The sequence below is a fragment of the Pogonomyrmex barbatus genome, unplaced genomic scaffold (genome assembly GCF_055798465.1).
Source record: "Pogonomyrmex barbatus isolate J1 unplaced genomic scaffold, ASM5579846v1 scaffold1, whole genome shotgun sequence".
Lineage (NCBI taxonomy): Eukaryota > Metazoa > Arthropoda > Insecta > Hymenoptera > Formicidae > Pogonomyrmex > Pogonomyrmex barbatus.
In genome coordinates this window covers 17,334,544-17,359,744 of record NW_028297098.1, presented here as the reverse complement: position 1 = coordinate 17,359,744, position 25,201 = coordinate 17,334,544, and the positions used below count along the sequence as shown (strand labels likewise).

At 30.6% G+C, this 25,201-nt stretch overlaps 1 protein-coding gene across 8 annotated transcripts in view; it reads right to left on the bottom strand.

Moving 5' to 3' along the window:
* Positions 1–25,201, bottom strand: part of Neto (Neuropilin and tolloid-like) — a 110,695-nt gene that overhangs the window by 40,484 nt on the left and 45,010 nt on the right. For 7 of the 8 annotated variants that reach the window (XM_011647082.3, XM_011647083.3, XM_089085180.1 and 4 more), the window contains exons 3-4: positions 7,352–7,806; positions 6,391–6,616 (exon numbers count right to left, since the gene is read on the bottom strand). In XM_011647082.3, the coding sequence (XP_011645384.2) occupies positions 6,391–6,616; positions 7,352–7,806 (681 nt within the window). The remainder of the gene's footprint in view (positions 1–6,390; positions 6,617–7,351; positions 7,807–25,201) is intronic. The other variant, XM_089085181.1, reaches the window with a different exon arrangement.

The window sequence follows — 25,201 nt, the reverse complement described above, 5'->3', positions numbered from 1 at the left end:
TCGACATAAATGGCGCGTAACAAAAATTGTTGATCGGAAATTGTTCAAGTATTTACACGTCTACAGCGTAATATTAATTAATGGAATCAACGGATAAGAAGATTTGTTTAAAAAACAAGACACAAAGTGTTCAGTAAGAAAGAGATGTAAACGTGTAAATCGATATCTCCCACTCTCGGCTTTTCACTCATCGCGGAAATATTATTGCAGCAGCGTATCTTTCAATCTTGCTGTTGCTTTCGTTTACAGTGCGGACGTCGATTTACATATCTGTTCAATATCGTTGGACGTAGTCAACACAGCGGCAACTGGAGCAATTGCGACGCTCGATAGTATCTACGATACGTCAAACATGAGCATCGGACCGTCACTACGATCGATCACACTGGATTCCGGGACGATAGTAAGTTTGCGTAATCGAAGTTACAATCCGCCACATCCTCGCGATTCGTGGATCTCTCGAACGGACTTCCGCGTCAAGCTGTCTCGTTCGACGATCATAAGAGCGGAACGAGAAAAATTCGCGGCGAATTATTCATCCGTTTCAAAATCGCAAAAATATCGACGTTTACCTGTTTCTGGCTATTGCAGTCAGACTAGAATTCGAAATGGTGCTCGAGGATTCGCGCTATGATAGGAGGATCATATGACACTGTTATACGAATGAGCGAGAGTCGCGAGTGGGCATCGTTTGCGACAGTCATTGAGATAACGAACCCTTTGTGGTTGGAGTCATTTTACAACATCGTAGAAAAAAGTCGACTGCTCAGCGGTGCAGCTGTCGCACTGCTTTAGCACGTGATAAAGAGTGCAACAAGAAATTGCAAATTAAAAAAATAGTAAGAGCAATAAGAATCAGAGCAATATGAAAATTAATACGTATTAGATATAAATAGTTATCATAATTAAATTTTTTTTTTAAATATTAAAACGAAACTTCATTTATTAAATAATTTTTAAATAAATTTAATTTTTATTTTACTGTTTTATAAAAATTGAGGATATTAAAAACTATTATCGAAATGTAAAATACATTTTGTTTCAAACACATAGTTTTAACAAAAGTTAAAGCACTTTTCAGTAAACGAAGTATGAAGGCATTTCATCTTATATGACTTTTATTTGATTTTTCGTCACATTTACCGCATTCTCTTGAATTGTCGGATGTTTGATCAAATCAGGATTCTGGCACATCCGATAATCATTATTGAAGACATCTTGTCTCGATTCTGGGGTCAAGCAGTCAATATAGTATAATAGTAATGGCTGGCTCCAATAATAATAGTAATGTACGTGCAATGTACGTGCTTCTCGTAACAATGCCCTTGATGATTGACGATAATTGAGCGATTCCATTTTGCTGACATCCATTACATAAAATAAAGATTTACAATATAAATAATAAAAATGCAAAGCATAAAAATACAATTTAATAATATCTATAGTATATCTATAGTAAGAATTGTTTACTTATTAACATTTCCCATTAAAAAAATAAAATATTCTAAAATATTTAATAATTATAAAATATCTTTTGTACTAAATATAAATATTTTTTATTTTTAAACAGAATTTCTGACAATTTACTACTTGTATACAAGATTACTGTACATATGTATTCTTTCAGGTAATTACGTAATTACGTAATTATGATGAATCAGAATGTTATATAAAATAAGGTAATACATAAATTAATTTAAAATAAAAATTTAATTAAAATAAAGAGAACTTTAATATATATTTCACTTTTGTTACACAACCATGTAGATTGTATTAATTTAACAAATTATAAAAGAAATAGAGAAATATTTGAACAGGACATGTGATGGCGTGTAGTAGTAGTGGCAAAGATCCTTCTCAAGATTCCACAAAAGTTTCTTGTGATAGCCTGCCAAGTGACGACCGTGATTTGCTAGACGATGCGCAAGTCTCCATATATTTTGAAAATTCCAGGACTTGTAAGATATTGTAGAGATATTTTAGTTTCTGTATTAAAATTTGTCAAATTATTTAATCAGTTAAGAGTTTTAATAATTGTTATGTGATTGAATAATTGATGCATTAATATATATTGTAATATTCTGTTATAAAAATCGATAGTTCATACAAACTGATTGTAAGCCTAACTAAATTAAAATTATGTAAAATATGGTTATAAAAATTGAAAGAATATTTTATATTAAAATAGATATTATTTTTCTATAGTTAATTGAATCAGTTCTCACGCAGTCTAACGATTTTACGTTATGCATCCAGATAATTTTATGCGCAATAATTACTGAAATGTCGTTGATTCATAAATAAATTTATGTTTTATTTATACAGATGCATCATTTGTAAGTTAAATCATCATTCATGATCTTCAATTCATAAATTATTGTATTAATATTTAATTGAAAATGTCAATATCCAGTTTTGTATTGCAATGAAATATTGTGAGATGCGAATATTCATGCAAATTATCGAAAACAACATATGACATTGCGAACAGTCTGCGGCTGCGAGAATTTTGTTCATTAAATTAAATAAAGCTGTATTAAATAATGTATTTTGCTGATTTAATTAACTTTTATATTAGAAAAAGGATTTTACAATTTAAATTAATTAGCTCTAGACATGTAATATAGTACAATATTATATATTTGTTGCATCAATATGTTAAGATCACCGTTTATCGATAATTAGAATTTTCGACAAGGAATATTAGTTAATATAGTAGCAGCAATTGTCACTTGTGTGAAACTTTCTTAATCCTGATTTCATCGACATTGAGATAATTACGTGACGTAATTTGCATAGGATGCCTAATACGCTATAGTCACTTCTCTAAGTGCAATCACAGTTATACAATCGTTATGCAATGACAAACTAGTCCCTTTGCCAAAGCCAATTACAATATCTTGCTCGTTACATTGAACTTAGACTGATGAAAAGCCGAGTTTAGAAACATCTCAATATGACAGCTAAATATATCATAAAAATTATATAGAAATTATTATATGTTATTTAAATGCCTAAACTCTTTTTTTGTAAATACTCTTTTTTTTTAAATAATCTCAAAAATCTAATTTTATTTTAACATTGATAGAAAGGATGGTTATATTTATGAACATTGTAATACTTTTAATATATTTCTGTGCGATATTTATAACAATTTTTATAATTTCAAAATTGAATTTAAAATAAATTTAAAAGTTTAACAAAAAGCTATAGAAAAAAATAGATTTGTTGAATACAAAGAAAATATATACTAAATGATATATCAATTTGTCGAATTATCACCAATATTTTTAGAATTTAATACATTTATTGTATTATGATATTTCTTTTTGTCCGATGTCGTTTTCTGTAGTTTTACGACTTTGGTGGCGTTTATAATGTACACACATCTATGTTTCACAGTCTTCGGAATTTGATCGAGAACCACCGTAATCATCGCAGTCGCTATTTTAGTACACACGAAGAAGACTCGATAACTCACGAGCGAGACTTGTCGACCCTGACTCAAATTCAAACAAGAGCCAGCTGCCATTCATTGCCTAATCCGACGCAACTCAAGGTTCCAGATTAAAAAAGAAAGATCTACAAATTTCTACAAATTAATTTGTCAAGATTATAAATAATAATCTATTATATTAAATTTGTTTAATATAATTTTATTTTAGTTTATATCTTTGGATAAAACAATTATATATTAAATAATCTTATTTATTAAAATATAAATATTTTTTTATATATATTTGATAAAAATAATTTGTAATGTGTGTGTATGTATGTCATTAAATGATACAGTATAAATACAATAATATTTATAATAATAATATTTTAAATTTTTTCTGGATATAAATAAGTTTATCTAATTGGAAAATTTGGAAAAAAATAATAGTTCTGAATCCTTTCACAAATGAATAGCTCAAAACGGAGAAACATTTTTCGTTAGAGACACTGACATTCTTCGTCTGAACAACTAGAAGCAGCTTCTCCGGTCGTAGATACATCGATTCGTTATCGAGATATTGCTTTCGTGCAGCCACCGACAAGAAGAGTGGTTGAATTCACGAAGATTTATGATTTCACCGAACGTTCGCCAATTTTTTTCTTTTTCTCAACTTTCTACCTACGCTCGTCTAGTGTTGCTACGTGCATAAACGCGAAATGAGAAATTGTTCGTTATACATTATTTTCCATTTTTTCTCAGTTTTCTGTAAGGGTAATAAATGTAAAAGATAATATGCATGTAATGAAAGAATATATATATGCAAAGTAAATGGAAAGAAAATATTGAAATTTGTCATATCTAAAATTTTACCCATTGTTTGAGTAAATATAAAGTATAGATAAAAGACAGAATGAAAAGACAGAGCAAATAATGAATTCCCGACTTTCTATTATCTTCAATATTAATAATATTGATTATTAATAATCAATAAACCTAATATAATATTTATTGCAAATTTCTTAGAGTATAACATGATAATCCATTAATTAAGTTTCATCGAACCGTATCTATCATTGAAAAAGACCACTACGATAAAAGAGAAAACTGTGATCGTCGGAATAAAGGAGTCCATTCTGCGTTTCTTCCGCTTTGCAGCTTCGAATCTTTTGTGGACCAGTCTGGGAAAATTTACTATCTTCTCGCGGTATCCTTACCCAACGAACCGAACCACCGGGATGTATCAATCACTTGAGGCCTCTCCTACTCCTCGAGAAAGTTCAGTCATGTTCAAGCCACGAAGTTGCATTAAACTTATACATATGAAACGAGGTAGAACATACTGTACTTCCGTGAAGTTTCACGGTATAGAATAAATATGAATGAAGATAGTTTTGGCAATCATGTTCGGCATTATTCGGTAATAACACTGACATTTTTACAAAATGCATAAAAATTCATTTATCTACTAGATAAATTATTCCAAATAATATTTTTTTTATGTTGCAAGATTTATGTTCTCGTTATTGACTTAAATGAGGAGATTATTCAAATTTGTATAAGAACATCGTGCTTCACAAATATTACGAAAAGATTTATGTATTTATTGGAATATTTCGATATTCTTCAATTAATTGTTTTATAGAAGTTTCAATATACAATTAGACTTATAATTGAAGTTTATTGTATCAAGTTTCTCAATCTAATGAAATGAAAATTATGTAACAATGTTCTTGTTTATCATAAGATTCTTTTTATTTATTTTTTTTTTAATTTAAAATAAGACACATTAAAGATTGTCTTTAAAAATTCTAAATTTTTAAATTTATTTGTAAGACGATAATTATCCGTAATAATTATATTGCAAAATTTAAAAATTGAAATTTTAAATTCCAGTTGATTATTAGAATAATAAAATTTATTTTAGTTTTTATTTTAGTATTATCTGTATTTGAAAATTTTTAGATACTTTAGCAAAATCAATTTTTAATCGCATATTAATTTTAATTTATCATATTATAAAAAAATATAGACTATGGACAAACATAAGAAAATCAGGATTTTATTAATACTACTATTATAATAAATAAAAAAAATCTAGCAACATGCGCGACATTAACATACACGACATCTTTTTCTAAGCTAGCGGATTGTGATACTATAACGTTCATATATATAAGTAATAATTTGATCATTATACAATTCATGTTCAAGAGATAAGGATCTAATGCTCTTTACTTAACTGGGATTTCACTGGAAAGAAAACGATGTTTGTTCAAAACATTTGCCCCGGGATACCAGAGAATCGTGGATCAAAGGTTTTCCTCGTCCGGAAAGAGTTCGCCATTCCAACACGCTCGCCTTTTTTCCCCGCATTATCAGCGAACGATGCGCAGCAGTAAAGTGAAATCTGGCTAGTGTGTTCTTGCCGCGAGCAATCTTGTAAAAGTTCTCTCGAAGCTCGCTTAAAAATCGATTTCTCAGAGAGATACGATATGTACATGTAGGAAATCGATTATTGGTCATTGAACCACCGCTGCGAAAATGATTGCTCTCTCAATATTCCGATCGGCGATGTGAGACTCGCGGTTTAACGCACAAACCATGATTGCTTGATAAATTATTTATCTTCGATTAATGTAAATCGCGTAACCTCTCTATAAATCACAGACTTTTAATTCAGTGGTCACAAGTAATGTATATTATTAATTTCTGTATCTCATAGATATGTATTGCAATAATATGTGTATACATTTAATATAATTAAAGACTGTTATTAAACACTTTATTCTGTTTTATAACGTAATTATTTATATAAATTAAAAGACATTTACATTTTTATTTGAATTAACTCTACATATATTTATAGATAGAAGTCTACCTACTCCGAAGTCTGTTGATTTTTACTTTTTAGCGAAAATTGTTTTGGTCTTTATTATAATAGAACGACTTACCTTCCAAAACTCGAACGCAATTCGTCTGGTTCGGATATGGTTTGGGATAATTTGGACTATAAAATTCCCTCTTTGCCGGATCCCCAATTTTGAACTGCTCGCAAGGATCCGAGACGTGCCTCATGTGTCGTCGTGGCATGGCGATGTTTGTGGTGGACGTTAATGTTGTATTTTTCAAACTCTCGCGTCTTTCGGGTGATAGCCGTGTCTCCAGCGTTGGCACTATCTGCACACATTGTAAGATCACATTTGAATTTACATACGAGTCATCATCCATAAAATAATATATGATATTTACAGTTTATGCAATAACAAAAATTGAAAAATTGTAAGACAGATATTTGTATCCGCGTAAATAACTTTGATATGAGGAAGCGAACTGTCGTCAACACACGCATGTCGCGTTAATTTGAACTGCGTAAGATTGAAAATTTATACCAATGGGTTATAAGCCTTTAATACCACGATATCAAGCCGTTAATTAAATGGAAGCCCGATTCCGCTTTGGGCAACGGGCATTGCGACAGCGCTAAATTATAGTTATCGCTCGCATTACGATATTGGAAACGGCGCTGAGTAATTACGACTATTATGTCGTTGTTACGATGAGAGATATCGTAGAGGAATCCACGTTATTGTTTAATATCTTGTCTAATATTTAAGTTTAAAAAGATAGCTGTGTAGCTTTTACAAAAATTTATTAAAAACGATACCGATCTTATACACATTTTTTTATGTTATTCAATTATCCATGATAATTGAAATAATTAATAATCTTGATTATTATGGCTTCAGTTATAGAATTTAAATCAAATTGTAAGATAAGAGAAATAAACATATATGTAAGAAAATATAATTATTAGACTTAATATCTAGTATTATTCCAAGCATTCGAGACAAAAGCAATCTTGATTAAATTTTCAAATAATCTTCACTAGCTACAAGCTACGGTGCGAATTACGTCGTAGGAACTTCTAGAAGTTGGCGAGGTCCTCACGACACGATAGCCAATCGTCGACGACTGAGAGAACGATGATTCGATGGAAATCCGATTGGACGGATCCGTCTGGCTCGTTTCGTTGCTTCTGGAAGAGACGGACGGGTTATGGCGTGCGATCCTCGCGTCCTCGGTGTCATTGCCCCCCGGCGACTGCATTTTCCTCCCATCCTCGTCTTCTTCGGATCTTTCGATCACCGTTCCCAGAAAACTCGGATCCGATCGAGTGCCAGGACTCGATCTGTCCACGCTCCAAGAGCTAGTTTCGAGGAGCTTGCCATTCGAGGGTCTGGTCTCCCTCGCGGCATGCTCTAAACTCGAAGACGGCCAGGATCGCGGCAACGATGACCGACTCGTTTTTCGAGCGCTGTACGTGCTCCATCGCGGGTCCTCAGCTTCCCCTGTGGACGCTCCAGTAACTGAAACGTAATGATATTAAATGTCACACATATACAATAAGATTTTTATTTAAAATATTGCTTATAATTGTTGAATTATAAACTTTCGATTATGTGATTGCTATGTTACAATTTAAGCATTTTGAAACAGACTAGTAAGTTATTAAAGCAATAATTAGCAATTGAAAATATTGGTGTTTGTCATACTATTAACGAAGAATTGCTGAAAAGTTTATAATTTAAATGTATAATATGATATTTTTATATTACAATTTTTCAGTCAGCATGATATAATCTATGTCAATTAATAGCAGCATTCAAATAAAATTGAAAAAGGAAAAAAAGATGTGTTTCCCTTGAGAATAGTTGATTTTCATTTTAACGCGATTGAATGGAGTAACGATGTATGAGTAGTACGGGAAAGTGGGCAACTTTAAATTGGGCGTTCGAATTCCATTCCTGAAAATGAACGCGATACCAACAATTCTCGTATGCGCCTTTTTAACTTTCCGTCGTTCTCTTTTTTGGCTTCCAACGCTCGGTAGCTAACGAGGTTTAACGCTGCTGTCGTTCGTACGAAACTTGATTCGCAATAAGGCGATCTGCCTTGATTTAACGAATGGGTCGATGCCAGCCTTTGTGTTTCTCTTACAAAAATTATTTGTTCTCTTCTCTTAAATTAGTTATCGCCATTGTTCACAGATCATCACAGAAACAATTATAAAAATATAATATATAATTAAATAATAATATATTTAAAAGTTACAAACTTAAAAAATTACATTTATATTTTACTTCAAATAGAAGAGAGAGAGAGAGAGAGAGAGAGAGAGAGAGAGAGAGAGAGAGATTCCCTTCTTCCTTGGGAGATTCCCAAAAGCTTACATCAATATTAAATCTGATTCTATAAACATTTTATTTCTCTAATATAAATAGTATACTTGATAATGTGTGTATGTATGAAATAAGATTCAAATAAACATCTCTTTGGTATTAAATATATAACAATATGATATAAATTGAATTAAGACACATATAATAATAAAATAAGATCCTATTGAAAAGAAATATATATTGTACCGTACTCTCTTTGAATGCATATTGCATCTTAGAAAAGGGCCGCTACCTATATAGAACTGTATTTTGTGTAGTATTCAGACAAGAGCATCTCAATATTAGACTTTAAAGCGTCCTTTTTTTCTTTTATGAGGTGGATACAACGTGCCTTTTCTCCTTAGGCTAAAACTTGATAACCTCATATAACTGTACCAAAATGCACTCATTGCACACCTCGGTGGCTAAGTCCTCTATTTTACTAGAAAAAGCTCTCATCGCGTTTGGCGTCATGAGAGACTTGCTCACAAATTTTTAAGTCTATGTCTTATATAAGGTTTTCCTTTTATAGTGCGATTTCAGCATATGACAAGCTAAGTTTCTGTCTGGAGTGCTTTTATCCTGTACTTCATTTTTGATACTCTTAAAAGACGGTATTTCTTGATATCGAGTATATAAAGTAAATAAGTTTAGAATAACTTATATGTGTACTTAAATAAAACTTAATTACTATATTTTGCAATAATATTGTGTGACATAATTTTCTATCTAATCTATTTAACACTATTAATACCTGAAATAACATTATCAAAAGAATATATGCTTGTACTATTCGTAAACAAAATTATCTAATAATATAAATTTAAAAAAATAAAAAAAAGGAGAGGGAGGAAAGAGGGAGAAGGGAGAAATAGTATTTTCCATTAATTATTTCAATTACTTGAGTAATTGTCTCTCTTCGAATGCATCTGATATTTATTAAATCGAAGTTTTTCCGCCGATTACTTCCTTACGATTCGATTAATTGCAATTCATAAACAACAGACTTTAAGCATTCCGATATTATCGGTTTCTAGACTCAGATAGATAAAGGCTGAATGGTTCTTATCGGGGACAACTGCATAAGTAAGATCAAAATTCACTCGCTCCATTTACCATTTATTTCCGAAAGACAAAATGGATACATAATCGCTTTCTCTAATGGTTCAAAGTAGAGTGTTCGTAGTAAAGCGTAGAATATCAGTAGCTTCATGTTGCATTCTCAATTACGCAAGAAAAAACATAAAGAAATGTTAAAGTCAAGAAATTTAATTTCTTAAATTATATATCTCAAAATATTTATTTTGTATTTAAAAATAAGAAATAGTATAAAAATTTTGACATGCTTTTACATTTATTTATAAATCAACATTATTTTTAAGTAATAATTTTAAATAATATAGAAAAAGTGATTACTAGATTAAATATTACAATGTGATAGATATATCGAGTCTTCATTACTAAAACAAACAAACTGCATGCCAACTTTAAAAACATTTAACAAAAATTTGATTTTGTTTACTTTTTTCTTTACCATTTTTGTATAATTAGCAAAGTGTAGTTGAATAAAGAATTTCTTGTTGAATAGATAAGTTTATATTGTATCTCGTTTTTTAATTACAGAAAAGTATTTTTATTATGTATTGCAAAATTTCGACAAACTGGTCATTAAAGTTATATAACTGAATTTTGAGAATTTCCTGCGACGCCATGTTTCAGAGGCGTCGGGTTTCTAAAAGCAGGAACGACGGCGGAAATCTACATCCACCTGCAGCGAGTAAATCAGATCCTCGCCTGCTAGGTGTCTCGTTTTCTCTCCCGCTCGGCTATCTAGCCTCCTGTTTCTCGGCAAACAATTTTGTAGCTTCTTGTTTCTCTCCCTTTGCTCCATCTTTCTCGCGTTAGTTTCCTCTTCGTCTCGCGTACGAGAATATTGCAGCGTGCCCGTGATAATCCCTTTTTCACTCAAGACATTCATCGCGCTGTTTACACCATCACTTTTTCTTCAAAGAACCCATGTTGCCCATCTCATCTGGAAAATGGCCGCATTGTGCACACCTTGCGCGAAACGAGCGATACTTTTGTGCTCACGATGAAGATGAATACTATAATATTAATGATATATAAACTAAAGAACAGAATTAATAATAAAATTTATTTCATAATCATTAAAATTGCCAAATTTAAATGTGCTGCTTTTATAAATTTCTTTATATAACTTCTTGTCATTAAAGTTATATTGTGTTTGTATTATTTGAAAGTCAAAACTAAATGTACCATTTACGACATGTTAAATTTGCGTAGAACATAATAAGATATTTTGAATTTTCTAAAATAAAATAGTTTGAATAATGTTCGAAGTTAAGGAAAAAGTTCTTTATGGTGGCTGTTTATTTTATAATGTGCAACATCGTATGTGTGCGATGGATGTTTCTTCGAATAGCTTAAGCCCTCCATACAGAATACAAATTTTGTACAGAATACAAATTCATACGTGAGATTAAAAATTTTTGTAATCTGAGCAATACTCAACAAAAAAAATTTAATAAAACAAAGCAAAGCAAAAATATAAAATGAAAACAGCTATGATTGTTAAATATATATATATATATATATATATATATATATATATATATATATATATATATATAGGCATAAAAATAGCACGATTAATCAAATAACAAGTAACCAGTAACCTCATACAAATATTTATTTCAAAAGTATCATAGATTTATTATTCCATTAATAAATTTATAAAATTAAAAAAGCAATTTAACAAATATTGATATAATGTTACAAATTATCTAAAAAAGGAATTAAAAGTGACAAAACATTATGTATGTGCGTGCTTGCTCTTCTATCTTATTCTGAAATAACTTGTATACATTGTATTATCAATATATAATTCTATATGTATAATTATAATAATGTTAATATAAAGTTTATCGATTGGTATATATTTAAAAATTTCTTAAAATAAAATTATAAAATATATAACGATCTTTGATTTAACTCAAAATTTAATTGCAAGACATATTGTCAAATGTTTCGAAAAGTCAATAATTTTTCAAAAAAGAATTTACTTCAAAATTAATTATAATTTCTGATTTATACAATTATGCATTATGATAAGAAATTATTACAAAATTTTATTTATTATAAGACTCAAGATAGATTCATACATAGATGTTTAGTGAATCGTAGTGTGTATACATATACATACATTTAAATAAATAGAACATTTCTGATAAAATTCTGACAGAATGCATTTCTTAGTTTCAGTACCTTGAATAAATATGTACGTCGCGTACATCTTTATCTAAAGAAAACATAAAGCCAAAATATGTTGCATACGTAGTATACGACGCCTTCCCGTATGTAATATCTCTGTCCATCTGCGCATCTCTTCCTCAGAGATATACGTATTTACAGCGCGCGTGTACATTGGCGAATACCATTACTTGTATAACCCCCCACAATTCCATATACTCAGAATGGAAAACCCACAAAGAATTCCATTTTCCCCGTTCCCAGTTACGAATCCCCTTGGATATTATTTTCGCAAAAATGAAAGAAATGATACGACATCCACGCTTCCACCTAGAATTGAAAACGCGATAACAGTAGGTGCGTCTTCACGTTTATGGTCAAAAGGTAGAACCCTGTAGATCAATTTCCATTTTAAAAGTAAAGAAAACCGCGTGATATACTTCGTTTTGTAGAATCGATGTATGTAGATATGTACACTGGAAATCGGAAATATAACTGAAAAACGGAGGAAGAAACGAACAAATACAGATTTAAAGTTTCTAGATCAATTTTGTTTCATTGAAAATTGAAAATTAATTTTGATTTTTTTCTAGAGATATTTTGGATATCACTTACTTTTTAATTATGTTAAAAGTTTAATTTTGTTTAAAATTTTTTATCGTGAAATGTACATGGCTTTATTTCACAAAAGCTGTTCGTAACTTCACTGTATCATCAATAATTTTCCAAGATAATATCTAACTAATATTTCTCTCGCGTTTATTAAATCGACTTTCTATTAAAGGGAACATCCTTCGTGTGTTCCGAAGGGGATCGTTGACATAAAATTGTGCTCACACGGTCCGTGACTCATCGAGCTCAACGACCCGTATTTCTGCCTCACGTTTACCGTAAAACGAGATCACTCAATGCGGGCCCTTTGTCCTATAATAAAGTTAGCGTTTGTTTGTTATCGGCGACCCGAAAAACGCATTGTACGTATTTCTGATTGATTTCACAGTTTCTTCCCTTTTTGACATATTTCTTCTTTCCTTTTGTAATAACTCTTTTTAAAAAAAAATCTCTTCTATCCCCTTTATATAATATTACCCGTAATAATTTATAAAGAAAATAATTATTCAATAATTGTTTCTTTATTCTTAATTACATACTCTAATTTTATTCTTTCTTATCTTTGTTTCGAAAATTTATGCCCAATAAACAAACAGATAAATCATTTTATGATGTTTGATATTTTTCAGTTATAATAAGAAAGCTTGCGAAGACGAAAATTACTATAACAGCACATTCTGGCAATGATGTTCTTTTCTCTAGATTTATTACACAACTCCGGAAGTTAGTTACAATACTTGGGAAGACAGCATGCCATATTATTCCTTTTACTTTTTAGCGAATAGCAAAAAGCACTCTACCGAGTGAGCCATCAAAGAGGTCCATTAATAGGAAAAAAGTAAAAAAAAGAAAGTGAGGACATGACAGCGCGTAACAAGCGTACAAATACATTAATAGAAAAATATATAATAAATAGAAAAAGTTACCAATATCAACATTAAATACATACATTTGTGTATTAGAAAATGCTGTGAAATATAAATAAAAGAAAGAGAAATACTTGTGTTCGGCATTGCATTAAATAAGTGTTTGTTTCGTCTCTGATTGATAATTTACGATAAATTATTGAATCAAATATTCTATATACGTTCTCGTAAATTCCTCGATGAACAGTAAAGTTTTCATTTATGATCATCACTTTTCTTCTTTATTTTACGTCTTCCATTCGTTGGTATAAATGCCACACATACGAGTTAGATTTATTATCATCCCTCTTCCTCCGTCTTCATCCTGAAGTTCTAACGACTCTCACCGATACAAAACACATTTCGCCAATGGTGATTCGCGTTGCAATCGCCTTTAAGATCTTGGCAAAACAGCACCGACAATGGTCATTTTATGCTTCAATCTCATTGCTTCTGTTGGCAAAGTTCGAAAACGACGATTGCTATATCTTTACTAACACTTTTGTACAATCATTTATCAAAACCAATTGTAAATTTAAATATCAAGTATTATACAATATCGCAAAATGTTGTTTTTTTAAAAACTCTTAAAAGGAGGGAGCATCATCTAATTTTTTCAATTTATAAAAAAAAATTATTTTAAAATTATTATTTAAATCTATTGTTACTATTACTTAATCTTCTTTAAATCTTCAAAAAAAGAATATTTGTCATTTTTGCTGTATACTTGATTGTCTTTAAAATACTTAGAATGTATGCATATGCATTTTTAAATATAATAATATTAATATAATATACTTTTTGCAAGTTATCGCTGATTTTATGTGGTATACATTGGTTCTATTAGTACACATTTTCTTTACAAATTTTTATAATAAGGTTGTAATCAAATCTCCTAAATTATTTAAATTAACCTAATTTTATTCCAAAATCCAACTACGATCGATCAATAGCAACGGTAGATCGGTTTTCACGAAGTTACAAAAGTAATATCGATCAGAATTTATATGGTGCCATGTAATAAGAATAACGTCGGTTCTTCGGAACAGCGATATTTCCTTGTGGGCGATATTTTACACCACGATATTTTCCTTGGGCATCGAACACGATTTCTCGTCCAATCCCAATTCCCCGAGCTTCACTTCTTTTATCAACGCAATGCGCCGCCAGCGCACTGACTAGTCGGTCAGTCTCTGACCGATTCAGAAATGGGTTGTTACTAAATCACTTACTAAATAAATCTTTCCTGAGTTCACGGTTGGTACGCGACACGTTGAAAGTACAGCAACGAACTGTGCGAATTTATGACCAGGAAAATATGTGCTACACATCCCACTATCTTATCTTCTACAAAAAAATTCATCCATATTACATACATTTTTTATAATTTTTCACATCTGCATTTATGTTATGTACTTTTAATATAAATTTTAAAAGATATGCTATGATTATAAAGTTTCAGTTATATCATATATTACTCGGAATTTTAATATTCTGAAAAAATTTTTATTTAAAAAAATATAAAAATCATTATTCGAACGTTTGTTTCCTAGCAGTGAAAAAACTGCATTTTTTTTAAATCATCGCGTATTTTGTATTAACAATTGAATGTTTATTACTTATAAAACACAATAAAGCTTCAAGAATTGTTAATAATTTATAATATGTTTACGTTACTTACAATGCTTGAAATTTTGTAAAAACACGCTTTAATAATTTTTTAAAAAAGCTCTTAGGACTACAAATATGATTAGATTACAAGACTGCATCGCAACACGAATGAAAGTAATTGAAAATAAATACTTAGAAACTATAAATATACTCTTGCAAAACATATATGTATTATAAAATTATAATAATATTTATATCAACAACTTACTAGTTTTCCTCATTATTATTTGTTTTAACCATTTTCAATTTGTTCTCTTTTTATAACAAAATAAAAATATCTGTATAATATCGAATTTCCATATTTCGTACTCATAATTTTTCCTTGAAATATGTGAGATCATAAAAATGATAATATAAAATCAGTAGTTTTCGAGTTCATGTATGTGTAACTAAAAAAAATTATATTCATCACATGAATATTTTTGGAATATGTAGAGAGAAATGTCCATTAGAGGGAGATAAAGCTTACAGCTGCCACGTTGAAATTTTGGCTAGTAAAACAGTATAATCTCTTGAGCATTATTTTCTCGTGTAATCGTACGATTGTGAGACAAGCGTTAAATATGTTTAATACTGAGCGAAATAACAGAGCGAATTTGCGGGGACTGAAATATGTCATCGTGTTTCCATTGCGAGCTTTGTATGATCGAATTTCGTATTTTTCTCGTCTGGAATGGACGGTGGTGCACAGAAATCCGTGAACATCGGAAATCGGCATCCAGAACACGCAAGAGAGAGGACATTTCCGTTAAGACTGTGGGCTCAAAGCCAGTATCCGCTGTAACAGAAGAATGCAACCTTCAATCTTTTTTCGGTCTACTACGTTCAAGTCCTCAGTGTTTTCTCCGTTCAAAATCTACCATAGTATTGATCCTTTATACAGAGCAAAAATGCTGCTGCTACTCATACAGGTTGATATTGTTTACAAAAAAAATAGTGATGTAATATAATTGATTACTCTTACTCTTTATTGAAAATATAAAATACGAGATAATCAAGAAACAAATTAACAATTAAATATAAAATTATTTTATTATACTGTAATAAAATTTTTCTCCTTATTTCTCATTTAAGGAATATTTCCTTTTCCCAGTTTATACCAATATAAAAAAAAATATTTTTGGAATATCTGATCAGATTTTTTTCAATTTGATACAAAAATTAAAATATCTAATATTATCTTTTATTTCCAATCCTTTATATTGCAATACTGCAATATTGCATATATTTGTATATGAATCACAAATCAGAGGAGTATATTTTTATCTTTTTTATTGTCAGCTTATTTTAAACTTTGCATACGGTAGCAATGGCACGAAAAATTATCGAATTCTAAATTTACAGCAAATTATTTTTATTTTCTCTTTATTTTCTTAGATCAAAAATATTTCCTTCTTCCTATTGTATCGTATCGCTTCACATTCTCTTCTTATTCTTAAACATGCGCGATGGAGTTCATTATTCATTCCAGAGCCGATCAATAATTTTAGTCCCAGTCTCAATCTCGTTTGCAAGAAATATAAATTAATGCTTGCCGGCTCCCTTTCTTCCACGCCAGAAACATTTCGCCAGAACATTTCAGGAATCTGTTAGGGAAAATTATGATCGCTTCTCTACCGTGTGCGCGGCAAACGGTCAACTCAGTAGAAGACAAAAACAACCAGTGAAAAACGAGCGCATCATTTCCAAATATTTTTATGGATTCGTTCTCACAAAATACAGGGCATGCCGCTTTAATTTCTTTTTCTAGAGTAGTTATTTCTTAAATCCTACATGAGTCGAGAGATTACAAGTATACGACAAACTCTACAAGTATACGAGAGATTTATTGCTGAATAATTGAACAATAACTTACTGCAACAATTTACATTTCTGTTCCAAATTTATTTAATTTATATTGTAATAAAATTTCAAACGTTTCAAATATTAATTCTACATTTCTATAATTGTATGATTTTGTATTATGCTTATACAAAATGTAATATTAAATTTTAACGAATAGTATAATAATAACAAATAACATAATATATATATAATTACAATATACAAATAAATAAATATAAATAAATTAATGTACTATTTATTTTTCCAATCAATTTAAAGTGCAAATATAAATATTACCAATTATCTAAATCAATATATCGATCCTATTCCTCTTTCTGAATAAATTATTTTTTCGTAAGCATTAAAACAACAAGCCTAATGTACAACGCAAACTTTTTACGGTAAACTATAGATTTAGTTTCAATGAGTAGATTACGCAGTAACTTATCAGTTGCCACGAACTTTTCAAGACGATGGAGATGGATGAAGAGATTGTACACAAAAGAGTAAGAAACTTTTCAAGTGGCCGAAAGTTTTCGCACACAAGGAAGTGTAAATGCGACAAAATCCTCGCACCATCGTGAACATATAACACGAATATGTGAGTTTACTATTCCCTTCTGTTCTGCGAAACACTTTAAACTTACAGCAAAAAAAAGCTTGCATAGCGCATTTCATATTGTATCGTAGGTACATTGCCTTCAATCGAGTTTTCACAGTTAACATTACATTTATTCTTTTCTACTCTCTTCCTCTCTGACACATCCTTTGTTCCACCATTCGATTTCTTCTTGACTTTCAAAAATGTAGTTTCCTTCATAGAGCAGATTACACATAAAAATGCTACTTGCTTATTTTATGAAAAATTGTTAAATTTTACCTTTTCAATCAAATTTAATATCAACCAAAAAATTATTATCTTTTTAATAATTGTGTTCTTTCAAATTGTTTTATCAGAAATAATGTGACAGGCTTCAATGTAATTATACAAAAAGAAAATTAAACAAATCAAATATGATGAATATTTCGTAAAAGAAATGGAAATTAAAAATTGTTGTTTTATCATCAATGTTATGAATAATAATTATTTTACCAATATTTCAAATTTATTAATTACACTGTATATTGTGTATTATACTGGAATGTTAATGTATAATTCTATTTTAAAATTCGGTCGGTTATAAAAGAATTATCGTGTGTGTAACGGATCAATTTTAAAGCAAAATAGGATATATATATATATATATATATATATATATATATGGCATATGTTAAATTCTTAATTTAATATTTGATAATTATACAGTATAAATTCAACGATTATACATATCTTGTAATTAAAAATTTTGCTTATTATGCTAATTCGCAAGATTTGCGAGATTGCGCATTATAGAGTTTCGCTTTCTTTTCACATTATTCTTTTGTCGTAATGTAAAATAATAAAGTGAGTGTCGCATGCAATTAACATCAAAAAGATTATACAAAATACAATTATTCTATTTTTCTTACAGCAATAAAAATATTGTTTTTTTTTTATCAAGTAATGTAATGCATTTTATTTTCGTACCTTATTATAATACTTAATTAGGCATGTCACATTTTTATCATTTATTTCTCATTCTCGTTATATACCTATTTATGGTTTAATAAAACATAGAACACATCTACGTTATTGTCTTGTTATACTTGACATATTATTAAAATAAAATAATACTTTTAAATCTATAAAACGTTGATAAAATATCAAAAGATAATGTTATTAATTAATTACTGAATCATAATAGTTATTAATTTATCGCCATACAAAGAGCTCCCTAATACTACTCTTGAAGATAATCTGTGTTTAATTATATTTATTCATTGCGTAACAAGGTAGTAATTAAATCGACGCAATAGCTTTTAAACTAATTACATCGCATTGTAGTTTTATCAGAAATGAGATATCAAAAATTTATCCTAATCAAGCTGAATTCTCCAACGCGCTATTACGTACTCAAAAAACATTAAGCAAAATTTCGCTTGAATATCATATCACTTCTCGAATTTGTTCTCATTTTACGGATCCTTTCTCCTTCCTTCAAATCAAGCTCTAACCAAAATTGATTCGCTCTTCATTTTCAGTTTTATCAACAAGATGCTTCATCTGTGAGTCTTACATGCAAAGTACATTCGCGGGAGGATTACCTCAAACTTGGAACAAGCATGACGACTATCTCAACTGTCGTAAATGCGAGAAACTCGCGAGTGTAATCGTGAAATTCCAGGAATTGCAATTCCGGCGAAACTTATCGGCGACAAAAAAGCAGAGGGACCGATGCGCACTAATCAGATATGTCCCGCGTCGAAATTACATCCTACTGTCGCCCGGGGGAAATTTCTTTCCAGCTAGGTAGAGGGTGTGTAAACCTCGCGCGCGCGCGCGCGATCCCGAGAGAGGCACTTGAGAACTTAAAGTATTTCCGTCGCATACAGAGAAAGTTTACTGCATCGCGGCTGGCGCGACAGATGCATACCTACGACGGAGGCAAGTTTCTTGGCATGGGCCACGGGCAAAACTGCGAGCGTTTCGCAGTTAACAATGCGGTTACCGTGTGATACCATCTCGCGTTTTTTGTTGCCGTGAAGCACATTATTTTGCTGCGCCAGATATGGGCGGTACGCGTGGTTTTACTAATTCATCGTCGTTACGGTGGTCGCTTCTTACGCGGCGGCATTAATCAACGGTCTTACGCTTAATGAAGCGGACTATGCCGCCGCGCTTTTAAGATAATTAATACATCCCGTGATTGTTTCTTATACATCACATAGAAACCGTCCGGCTATTAGATATAGTCGGGATAAATTTGTCATCAAATCCCTTCAACTCGAGTTAATTTAAAATTTCTGTTTTCTTTTAAGTTTATTAAAACATTTGTAACAAAAAGATCTTTGACATAAGATAAATAAAAATTGTAAATTGATTCTATGATAATATTGTATGATTCTCAACGATTATCTTCAAATGTTAATGAAGTGTTTTTTTTTCAATATTTTATATGACATCTTGTGCCAAATATATTAAATTTCTTTGTATTGCAATAAGTTGTATGCAAAACTAAATTATGGAAAGTAATTCAAGAGGAATGCGTATAATACGCTACAAACATAACGTTCAAGTTTGGAATAAAGTTTCTTATCTTATTCTGTCCCAGATGTTATTATATCCTTTGGCTTCTTATTATTCTAATGTTATGTGGCTATTGCAAAAACATTAAGACAAAATATTTATTTACAAAATAACTTTTTCTTTTCTTATTATTTTGATAACTGAAAAATATTATTTAAGTTAGCACGTAACTTTATTCTAAGCTGTACACATTTTATTTTTGTAATATAAAATGTTTAATTTTACAAATTAATAAATGAAAACAATAATAATAAGAAGAAATGATAGAATTTTGAAAAACAAAAATAAGAATACTGTATAATGGAAAGTAAGTAAATCTAATCGAGTGAATAAAGGTGTAGATAAATTCACAAAGCTGATTTGCAAATTAATAATACGAAAATGCTTTTAATTCAATTTTTATTTTCCTATTCTCGTCCTAAATAAGTTCATTGTGCTTGCGAATTTAATCACTCCGTAATGTGAATGGTTCTTTCAGAACGGATTTAATTCGAGCTCTCTCTCAATCGCATAGATTTATGGAAGTGCGTACATAATGAGGAGAAAAGCCGGCATTTGACTGTGCAATTAATGCTAGTGGCTCTTTATAAAGAAAGAATTATTACATTATAAATTTTACTGATTTGCACTTAAAATAGTAAATATATTCTAAATTATGATTTAATTGCTGTATCTTTTTTTTAACACGTGAATAAATTATCAAAGTAAAATGTTTCATATCCGTTATTTATTTTGATAATATAATATAAAATATTACAATAATATAAAAAATTATAATAAAAATAAGAAAATAAGAAAATCATAAAAATTAAATTATTTAATGAAATATATAAAAGTCTGTAAAGTGTTACGTTTGTATTATATTAAATAATACAATTTCTGTGTGTAAAGCTGTTTTATACAGCTGCTTACAGCATTCTATGGTACGTTTAACATTAAGAAACAAAATTTGGCACTGGCCTTATTAATCTCATTGAATATTTATAAATTTCTGAAATTAATTCTTTCTTATTTTAAAACCAATTTATAAGTAATTACATTTATGCACTATATGCCGATAAATATCCGAGATACGTATCGTCCGCTAAAATTCCTACGATGTCCGTAGCGTACAGTCATGAGAGAGGAAAATTTATAGGAAGGAAATTCGAGGTCGACATACAGTTGTGATAAAATAGCGTGGAACGACCTGTGGAACCGTACGCCACGCCGCAACATTGTCATTTGTCGAGGCGAATTTCATATGAACTTTGATATATAAATATCGTAAGCATATTGCGTAAACTTACATCATATCCTGAGTCTATTTGGATGGAATTTTTACGCATCATCGTTTGAATATTATATCGAAATCTACAATATGTATTTTGTACAAATGACAAGGATTTAAAATACAATTTCGCATGCAAAACTGCTGTGAAACATTTACATAGTTAAATTATTGAATATATGTATATACAAGAGAAAGTGAAAACACATACGTCATTTTGAAAAGCATGTCTGATAGAATTTTGACTTAGAATAGAGTTCGGATAGAGTGCGCGAATTGATCAGCTAAATGGTGAATTCAAAATATGTGAATGCCATCGAATTCTGAAACGTGACAAAAATGGCAAATCTTTGTACAAACGCACTTGCAACTGACGCCTGCCATCGCAAACGCGTGTCGGCAATTACGTCAATTGCATGTGTCACTGTTTGCTTATTAGAATTATGGTAATGCTGCATAGCCGTTGCGGCCGTGTTTTGGGTAGATCGCGATTATTTAGCACCAAATACATTTTGCGGCCATGCCAAATGTACTAATACAACTAATGCGCCGCAGCAAGTACGATCATTAGGGAAGCTCGTTCACAGCACAGCAAAAAATTTCTTGCATTGTAGTTTTTTTTCGCAAAACATCAAACATTCTTGATAGAAAACGATACATTTCAATCGGAACACTGAATACAACTGCAAAAATGCAGATTTCTCTTTAAATAAGCGACCCATGAAATTTTTTGCGCGTTTCGCTGTCGGAATTTTGACGTTTTTCTATTGTATATGTAACGGATTTCTATTCTTTCGAAAACATAGCATTTCATTATGGTCATTCTTGTTGTACGCTACATTGTTAGATTTTTGTTTAAATAAAGAAGCGCATATGGATGATACATATCTATATTTTAAAATATGATATTATATATGCGTTTCGGTTTTGTACAGATACATTACAGGAAAAATGAGGTTTTGAATGGCTACAGATTGAAGATAAAATATGTAAAACGCGGACAGAAAATAATTGCCAATCAACGGTAATACGATCGTACATATATTAGTAGATTGTAATAACCGCTGCACAGAAATTAATAAAACACAATATGGTATTGATCATTAGTAATTAATGCAAATCTCGTTCGGTGATGGTTATAAAAAATGCATACCGAAACAAGAATAAAAATATAAATTCTCTTTTTCTCGTTAAACGGTTAACATTGCTGTATAACTATTAATAATTCAAAGTATTATTTTACATCTTAAAAGTTATGTGTAAAACATATTAATTTAATTTCGTCACACGTGGAAAAATCGATAATCATAAAATATAATTAATATTCCGCCTATAATTACATTTCATTAACATTTCGAGCTGAATATTTCATAGACATCATAAACTTTTCATATTTATTGGGCTTAATAATATAAATAATGCTTTTGAATTTATATTTATCTGGATATTCTTTATAAAATTTAACTAGACAGTCTATTCATGCTTCTACTCATACTTATTCTAGTTGTTTTCCTTGTCCATAAAGTCAGCCAATTAAAGCTTCACATAATGAGTTTACCAAGTGGATAAGTTTTACTAACACAGAACCGCCGATCCCCAACGGTTTAAAATAAGCTCGCGTAAAACTGCAAATTATGGGCAAAGTTTTTGCTACCGAACAGCAATTAAAGACATCTAGATGTATCGTTACTCTTAGCAAAACCATTTCTAAGCTTCCGTAACTTTTAATAACATTTCTTATTTTATTTTTTGAATGCGAGCTTTCACCTATACGCTTTCTATTTTAAACGTCAAAATTACAAATATTTATTTTTAGTATTTGCACCGATATCAGATCAGAATATCAAATGTTCTGCTATATTAGAATTTAATAAGATTATGCAACATAATAAGATATGCAAAATTTCATAACATAATTATTTAGATTTAGAACAAAGATTTTACTTGAGCCGATGTGCTTTTCATAAAAGCGCAAATTCGACATTCAAGATTTAGCTAACTATTGTGGCCAAGATTATTTCGAGAAAAATTGCATATCGATATAGAAACGATAGAGATGAAAGACAAACGGTCTCTTTACAAAGATCGACCAAAGATAAATCCACTAGGCGGCGAAGGAAAGTGCAGAAAAAGAAGAAAAGAATAATAGAGCCCGGCATTATCGCAGCATATCTCAATCAAATTTTGCCGCAAAACGTATGAAAAAGAAGGTAGCCCAGTCAGTAAGCCGGATTATCCGTCGCAAGATAGATGGGCTGGTCCGTTTGTGCTTTCGTGCGGCTGCCTGCATAAATATGCCGAGGTATTATCCACGAGAGACAGAGTGAGAGAAAGAGAGGGTGCAAGAGAGAGAAAGCAAATTTATAATAAAATGAATAAAGAATGGGTTAATTATATGTAATTTTCCATCATAAATAAAGCTGTATTTAATGTAATATGCGCGTAAGAAGAACAATCCAGCATTACTTTTGTATAAAAAATTTAATCAGGGGATGTGAAAAAATTACAGAAACCTTTTAGACAATTATATTCATAAAAATTATAAAAACTATAGTAAATTTATTCTGTATAATGTAAATTTGACCGTAGATAATTATTTTTTATTCCAAACTCGCTTTTCTCATCAGCGCGTTGTCTCGAGCTTTTTGATTCGAGTAAAATTATTTAAAAAATATTTCAAATTATTTAAAATTGTATTATATGTAATTTCTAGAGCTATCTTTCGTCAATAATTAAGATAAGAGTTAGTATTTCAAACAAAAATTATATTGAGCAAAACACAAACAACGCAGTCTCCTATGTAAGATTTCTTATTGATGCACATGGAAACCAGGTCATCCTATTTACTGTTCTTGCGTAATTTATTGAGTATCCTGGCACTACGTGCTTGGCAGCCAAATATTTATAATAGTCCGACACTGTAAGTATAACTTGTGAGATACATCCGATTCTATCCTTAGTGCAGTGTTCCGTTCCAGCTTCGATAGGCGCCTACAACCCGACGTGTCTCGAATAAATCATTTGTTTAATCTTGCCGAGGCTCGTACATTCGTATCATGCAATACATTCATTATACACAAAGAGAAATCGTAACATTAATTTGCAAGCCTTCTTCCTTAAAGCTGGTTTCACTCCGATGCATTTGATCCCTTGCAGCCCTAAATGATGTGTGTACTTTGAGAGCTTCTTCACAGCAGTTCGGCATAAAATATAAAACTATAAAATTATTATCGTGTATCATGAAAGAAAGCATGCATTAACGTATCGATATTATGGCTTTTCTGTCCATAAATTCTTGGCTTTAATATCTAGTATGTCGTAACAAAAGTATATTTCAATATGCGAGATATGTGAAAATATCAAAGATGTTTACGGAAAAGCTGATCGATATAGTAAACTAAGATGAGATTGCCGCGATGTTTCCATATTGTACTACACCATGTAAACTTTATGAAAATCTTGTCTCTGCGAAAATGATACGCACGGAGAAAGATTCCACAAACGCAAACTTTTCTTTATGTTTTCATGTTATAGTTTACATTTTTAAAAATAACTTGCAATACTTTGCAATACAGTAGAAAGATTCTAAAAACGCAAACTTTTCTTTGTTTTCGTGTTATAGTTTACATTTTTAAAAATAACTTGCAGTACTTTGCAATATAGTAGTCATCTGTATGCGAACAATGACACACACACACACACACACACACACACACACACACACACACACACACACACGCACGCACGCACGCACGCACGCACGCACGCACGCACGCACGCACGCACGCACGCACGCACGCACGCACGCACGCACGCACGCACGCA